Source organism: Pygoscelis adeliae, unplaced genomic scaffold, assembly GCF_000699105.1.
Source record: "Pygoscelis adeliae isolate BGI_AS28 unplaced genomic scaffold, ASM69910v1 Scaffold45, whole genome shotgun sequence".
Classification (NCBI taxonomy): Eukaryota; Metazoa; Chordata; class Aves; order Sphenisciformes; family Spheniscidae; genus Pygoscelis; species Pygoscelis adeliae.
The window spans coordinates 10,425,401-10,432,880 of record NW_008825114.1 but is presented as its reverse complement, the minus strand read 5'-3'; the positions used below and the strand labels follow the sequence as shown (position 1 = coordinate 10,432,880).

At 34.4% G+C, this 7,480-nt stretch overlaps 1 protein-coding gene across 1 annotated transcript in view; it reads right to left on the bottom strand.

Moving 5' to 3' along the window:
* VPS13A (vacuolar protein sorting 13 homolog A (S. cerevisiae)) overlaps positions 1-7,480 on the bottom strand; it is a 106,335-nt gene that overhangs the window by 39,122 nt on the left and 59,733 nt on the right. Inside the window, 7 exon segments of the mRNA XM_009328187.1 lie at positions 725-871; positions 969-1,073; positions 1,890-2,285; positions 3,218-3,515; positions 4,834-4,937; positions 6,080-6,240; positions 7,160-7,421. Coding sequence (XP_009326462.1) covers positions 725-871; positions 969-1,073; positions 1,890-2,285; positions 3,218-3,515; positions 4,834-4,937; positions 6,080-6,240; positions 7,160-7,421 — 1,473 coding nt within the window.

The window sequence follows — 7,480 nt, the reverse complement described above, 5'->3', positions numbered from 1 at the left end:
GGATCACTTTCAGCATTCATAGACCTCCAACACTACCCCAAAGAGGCACTGCTTTTCCTACATGTCCTGAAGGAAGGAATGATGGCCTCAAAACTCAAAACACAGGCAAAACATAATTGTGGAATACTGCAGTGCAAACAGCCAAGCTGCACGCCCAGTCTGCAACAGTCTAGACCTCTGCAGCGTAGACAAAAGCATTTCCACACCATTTGGCCTGGGGGCCAGTGATCCCTCTCTAGAAATGATGCATTAAGCACTAAAAAACAGCAGTGAGACTAGTCCCAGAGGAACAGTTAGGAGCTATCTGAACTGATCCACATGAGGGATTTTCTTCCTATATGAAAGTGACAGGACATGTACCAGGTCAGCCAAACCACTCTATCAGACAGAGTGCAAAAACTGATGTTTCAGTGCCACTGCAGAGAGATATAATATAGTAAGAGTACAGGTCTTTTTCTCATACTATTTATAGAATCATAGAATAGTTTGGTGCAGGTAACAGAGAAAACATTCCAATTACAATGTAAACCAGCTTTACAGTATGTCCTAAAGCAACACTTAGAAAAGGTAACAGGACACAGATAATTTATTGAAAAAGCATGACATATTCAGACATTGTCATTGAACACTATGCATGGCTCATATTTTCCATCAGTGAGTGTTCAAACTGATTTTTTTTTCCCCGTAGAGAAACAATTCAGAATAGCTTCCTTTATAAGTTTACCTGTTGCAAAACAATAGGAATCCACTTTTCCTTGCCTTCTTCAGCTACTTCCAAAGTGTATTTGCTTCTATTTGAGATCATAAAAAATGGAGTGAAAGTTACAATTCTAGTAATATTAAAACTGCTGTTGTTTATGGTGACACCAACCTGTGAATAGAAAGACATTGTTAGAAGTACGCTGTTCTTTTCTTACCTCATTTATATCTCCTGAAAGTAAGGAATTTGAAAGATAAATTTAACTCACTTGATACTCCTTTTTATGACTCTTGCATTTCACAGAACCATGACTTCCAACAGTGTCCAGTGAAAACTGATCAGACAGTTCACTGTCAGTTACCATAAGTTGCACCTATGAAGAAGGACCCTGAATTAATTCTCAATTTACAGACACTGACATTTAAAATTATATATAAAGCATATATATAAACATAAGTGCATACTGGACATCCTGGTGTTTCTATTAAAAAGTCAAGACATAACAATTGTCAGTATCATCTCACAAAGATATCTTCTACCACCCTTAGTTATAAGCTATGTGGAATAAGCATTATAAGTGTAAGATACTCCAGAGGAAGTAACCACATAAGGATCCTTTCCAAAAGTTATCACAATTAAAATCTCAAAGGCAAATCACCACAGTCTTGTAATCTCTCTCGTATCATTCATCCATCAGTAATATTCAGCATTAAACAACTCACATAGCAGACTCAAATGGTAAACAGCATCTTAACCTTAGCTTAACTACCAACTCAGACCCAATCTACCAACCACCACTGCAAGCACTCATTTTTCAAGTAGCATTCATTTTCCAAGTCCCACAGCTTTACATTTCTTGCATAACTTCTACGTCTTATTTAGAATAAGGACCTTTATTGATGCAGTTTAGATGGAATAAAAGGAATTCTTTTATTTAGGAAACACTTCTCGGGGAATTTTATTCCTCTCAAAGATGAGATCTCTTTCTTAACAATACCTTTGATAATGTAGATTTCCCATCTCAAGCATATCTGACAACACACATATTCTGTCTTTAGACACGAGATACCGTAGATTCCATGCCCTTTACAGAGCACAGCATAGTGTAGATAACTTTCGAAGTGTAAAAATGCTTTCATATAACAACACAGGGGAGTACAGAGCTGTCAGGTTTTACAAAATATAATACCTTGTTATTTTGGAGGAAGTTTTTGGGCTGGAAAGAAAAAAGGAGCGGCTTTTTGTAATCCGGAGGATGCTTGCGGTGAATACCATCAGCTTTGTATTGCAACATTCGACCAGTTTTATTTACCATCCAGTACGGACTGTGAATTGCTATAACCATCTGCCCAGTTGTGTAGGTCACGTGGACAGCAATATCTAGTTCAGTCTTATCCAGCTCTGTGATGCAGCAAAACGTCGTGAAGCTGATATCCGGTAGATTGCTTTTTATATGGTACTCACTTTTCCAATTTTGATCAAGATAGTTAAGCAACTGTAAATCTAGTTTTGTTTGATCCAAGACTGCATTATGAATCTCGGCTGAACATCCTTCTTGTAAAGTGTCATATTTGTTCCCATTTCCCTTTAAAAAAAAACCCAAACAGTGTACATTTACATGAGTCATAGTCAAAATTCATATCAACTTTTATTTTCTAGCTAGCTTTGAAAATTAAGATACAAGTTATTCAGGCAAAATTTCAAAATTCTTATTATGCTATTTAACTATGTTATGTTCTTAAACGTCTACCTTAATACAACATTTTACAACATGATGATGCATGGTCATCAATATTTACCACACACACACACAAAAAGATCTGTCACCAAATTCAAATACATAAACATGCCTAAATGACAGATTCCTCAGCTCAGTATTTCTTTCACTAAATTTGTGAGAGACATACAGAAAAGAGCCTGTTACTTCCATACATTTGGTAGAGGCCACGGTCTTTAGCTCTAGTAATTGTGCATTTGTGACAAAATTTTATGATTAAATATGTGAAAATAATGTAAAGTCTGGCACTAGGCTGCAATTCAAGCCAAAACCTGGCAAAAAGGCAGGCCTGTAAGAATTCATTAAAAGCATGCTACTGCTAAAAGTCAGTGACAGTGACAGCACATAAAATGCTACTGTGGGCTGACCCGCTTATGTTACTTGAGGCAGTCATAATTCACAGGAAAAACTACACTGTTTTATTAGGCTCAAGCTGCACTTGAGCAACAGAAAGTGACTCTCTCACAGGGCTGAACTTGTACAGTGTAAGTTTTACTTTGCATATGTGTCTAAAGTATGACTTATTACTAATGATTAATACCACCACTTTTCACATTCTGGTACTGTTTCATTTCTGCAGATACAGACTTGCCCTTACAAGATCTGTAAACTTGCTTCACAAATACTCTAACAGAAGCCCTTTCTTTTAATATCCATTTATAAACATATTTCAACCAGCTGGTCAACTTTCATATCATAGGTGGGAAACATCACAAAAAATTTAAACATTAAAGAATTACCTCTACAGAATAAGTTATCTGGTAAGGAAGAAGATTGCGGAGAAGAACAGAAGGCCATAAATGAACAACATATGGAAAATCCCATTGATCTTCTGCACATAATGAAGATGTCAACGTGTCTTTTACAGGAACAATATTGATGATAAGTGAGTGGTTAGTTGACCTCACAGACTGGCATTTCCTTTGTAATAAACTGTCAACATTTTTCATAATTTCATCAAATGTAATTCCTTCACACATATCATAATCTCCATCCACTCCATTTTCATTGGCTAGCGGTTGCAAACTCAGTATGGATCTGTAAATGAAAACATTTTTTAAACACTCGATACGAGATTGAATTTTTCAATTACGAGAAAGTACTATGCAACACTAACATTCTAGTATTACTTGGATTTTCGAAAATTTCTGACAGTAATTCATTGTCCACCTTTACCTTGCTTAAAGGAGGAAGCAAAAGGTAGTCTGGATCCCAAAAGTTCATGGAATTGTACCACTTGGGGGTTTTTGTTCCATACCTACAAAAAGTTCCCTTGCAAAGAAGGGAGTGTTGGAGACTCTTATGAAGAGGCTACTGAATTCCCTTACAAGTGCTGCTGTATTCCTGTTCTAAGCGAAAAGGTCTTGATAGACAATTCACTCCTATGACAGATCTGCAGAAAGTACCCTTCTTTCCAGTCACATAAAGCATCAAGTTTATGGATTATTTACACATATGGCTTTTCTAAGGCAACTGCTTTAATCCAATCAGATGCTCCTTGACTGAAAATTTTTCTTAGTAAACACTTCCTGACTCCCTAGTGGAACTCACCCATGTATCTCTGCAATGAATCAGAATGTCACTAAACCTTTTTTAATAAAATACAGATAGTTAGAAATATTAATGAACTTACATTATCTACAGTAAAGTGTAAGTTATTTAACAAAAAAGATACACAGCCATCATTTTAAAAAAAAATAAAAATGGGGAGAGTGTTTGGGGGAAAACAGAAGGAAGAAGTCTCTGTAATCATAAAAAACAATCAAAGCAAACTTATCTGCCTAAAAGTTGGTGACAATTCAGCTAAATCGTACATACAAACTCATTGCAGTTTTAAGTGGGTATTAGCTTAAGGTACTAATAGCATAGCTATGCTGGAAGCCAAGTCTAAGGTTGACAAGTCTTTCTCTACATCTGTGATAGAGTTTAAGTGTATTAGTTTCTGTTTTTTACTTCAGAATCACAAAAATCAAAAGAAGCCTTTAAAAAAAAAAAAAAAAAAAAGCGCTGTAATACATCACTAGATATCACTCCAGTAAGAAAAAAAGTCTGTACTGTGTTGATAATAATCACTGTGTTCCAGAAGCATCTGGGCTCGGATTCTTAAAGTAACTTAGCAAATTTAAGTTGTTCAGTAAAATGGATTTGAAAAGACTTACAAATCAAGAATTAAATAGTATTCTGTTTAACTCAGACTAGATGCTCTGAGAAGATCCTACCCAACAGTGACAGTACAGTATTAATTACAGTACTAGGTAGCAATGGGAAAAAAATTTTTTTTAGCGTAATTGTATGGATACAATAATCAACAATATATAAACATTTTCTATAATAAAAGAACAATGCAGTAAAGTACCTGTAAGAGGACAATGGTATGTTGAATTCATTTTCTGGTGAAGCCGTCCCTAAACATCTTCCTTCCTCAAAAATATTTAACGGGATTGAAAAATGATTCCTTATCTATGTGAAACAAAAATCCAGCAACATACATTAGGAAAAACTGGAAAGCTAAAGTGTTTTGAGCCTAACAGACCACTGAATGAGAACTCTCTCATTGTTCATCTACCTATTTACCATTCAAGGTCAGGTATTTCAAAGGAACTGTCTCTAATACCAGCAAATCTCCCTAAATAATTTGGTTGTGCAGTTTAATGCTATATTTTAATTATGAAATTAACACATTAGCTGTAAAATTCTTTTCAAGGAGAAACATAAAGCCCTGTAAAACCAAAGACCAGTAAATCTGAACTATGTAATAACCTTCCAAAGAACTTTCTCCTAAAAATATAACAGATACAAGGGTGTGTGGGTCAAAATCCACATGGCAGAAAACAAAAGGGAAGTGAAATACTTATTCAAGGTTAAAACCATCAACACCCATTATAATTTGGGGGGGTATACAGTTCTCTTGTTCTTTGCAAACATTATTTTTTATTAGCACTGGAAAAAAAACCCTAAAATTTAATTTATGGAAGAATAAAACAGTAAATCTGGTTATTAACCAAGTCATAAACCACTCTGGGCAAAAGCAGCAAATGAAATGTAACAGGGACACCGTCACTACAGAACACTAACATATGGACCATCCCTGTACTTGTAAACTATATAATGTCTATCAAAAATACTATTCAGTCAAAAAAGATATATGCTCAAAGGGCTCACTCTTCATCTGACTTGGTACTAAATTTGCAATTCATGTATCAATGGTACAGGATGAAGAAAAAGAAATAATCCGATAGAAGGATAACCTTGCGGAACCAAAGTAAGGTTAAGAGAGGTTTGATTGCTTCACGCAAAGCAAATAGTACAACAAGACTGAAATCAGAGCTAGTAATAGAAATCATCACTGATGAATTATCCTGATCTGAAATCTGATCCATTTCCACCCCCGCCCCCTGTGTTTGTCACTTTGAAAAAGCTTTTTATTCTTGAAAATCTCTTCTAAACTACTTGATAATACACAACAGCAAAGTTAGATGAATTGTTCAGATAAGTTTTTAAAATATATTTTTAAAAATGTTTATGTAAAGACTACAGGATCATTTTAATTCATTAAAAAATTAAAATAATAATGAAATTACAATGCATGGAAATACAATAACCTGAATAGGAGAACGTATAGTTATCATCTTGCTTCCTTCAACAGTATCAATTTGGCAGACAATAGACCTTTCAACACCTGATTCCTCGTGTCTCACTCGGTAAATACATCGACCCACTTTTGTCAATGGAATCTTTTCCACAGTGGAATGATTATGTGGACCTAGAATTTACAAGATGAGAAATAAAAGACTCAAAAGGAGCATAAAGATACATTTGGAAGACAGAAATACAGATTCAGTAGAATTTTCTGTATCATTCAATCTATTAAAAAAAATTTATAGCAGATAAAAAGTACAATCACCACTTTTAATATGCCAATCTTGCAGTGTTACTAAAGAAACAGCAAAGATTCTTTTTTTGCCACAGGAGAGAGAGTAAATGAGTCTATTACTCAAATATTTAAGTGGGTTTTGCCACTACAAATAAAATTAGTGCCTGAAAAGAAATGCTTACAAGATGTAATGGCTTATTAACAAGGTACAGCTCTTATATATTGTGAAAACAATTCAACTAATAAATCATATGGTCAAGACCAGTTTGAAAAATCAGTTTTGAAAAACTGTCAGTTACTACAATAAATCAACTTAAATTGTTAACACATACACCATTAAAAATAGCTAAATTTTACTTTTAGCTTTAACTATGTTTTACATTAAATTATTTAAAACAATCTTTTCTTAAAAACATCCCCCTTAACAGTAACTTCTTCTATGAAGACACATATACGAGGCCTCAGAATTCTACCAAAAAAAATTTATTTTGGGCGGCTCAATTTTGCATTAATGTGTGAATACAAACAAAAATATCTGATTGCAGTAAAATTATGAAATAAAGATTAGTTACTTAAATAATTCATCATAGTAGAAAATTTATGCTACAAAAATTAACAAGCATGATACATGTAACTTTTAGCTGCGAAGACTAAAGCAGAATTTCAAATACGGTCATGCATCTAGAATCCAAAGAAACACTCCTTTCATGTTATTTAGTCCCCAATACTTATTGACTTGTACAAGATGCAGTATTATGCATCGTGCAGTATTTACAAAAACAGAAGATGTATGAACTTTGGAACTTACAGATCTGAATGTAAAACCTCTTGCTACTCAGAGTTGTCATTGCTGTGAACTGGTCACTCTCATTTTTAGTTCTGACAAATTCCATATTTAAATTCTCTCCATCTCTTAAATGAAATATTTTTGCTCCAAATTCAACATTAAGGACACTAAAGGAATCACTAGGCGAGACAGTGATGGGAAGTCCTAACGAATTTATTATTACAAATGGTGCTCGGTCTTTTTTGAAGATGTCTGAAGTTTGACTAGCCGCTTCAGCAAATGCCTAGAAAGCAAAGTATAGATACAAAACACAAATATGCTGAGTAAGACTTCATCAAGATG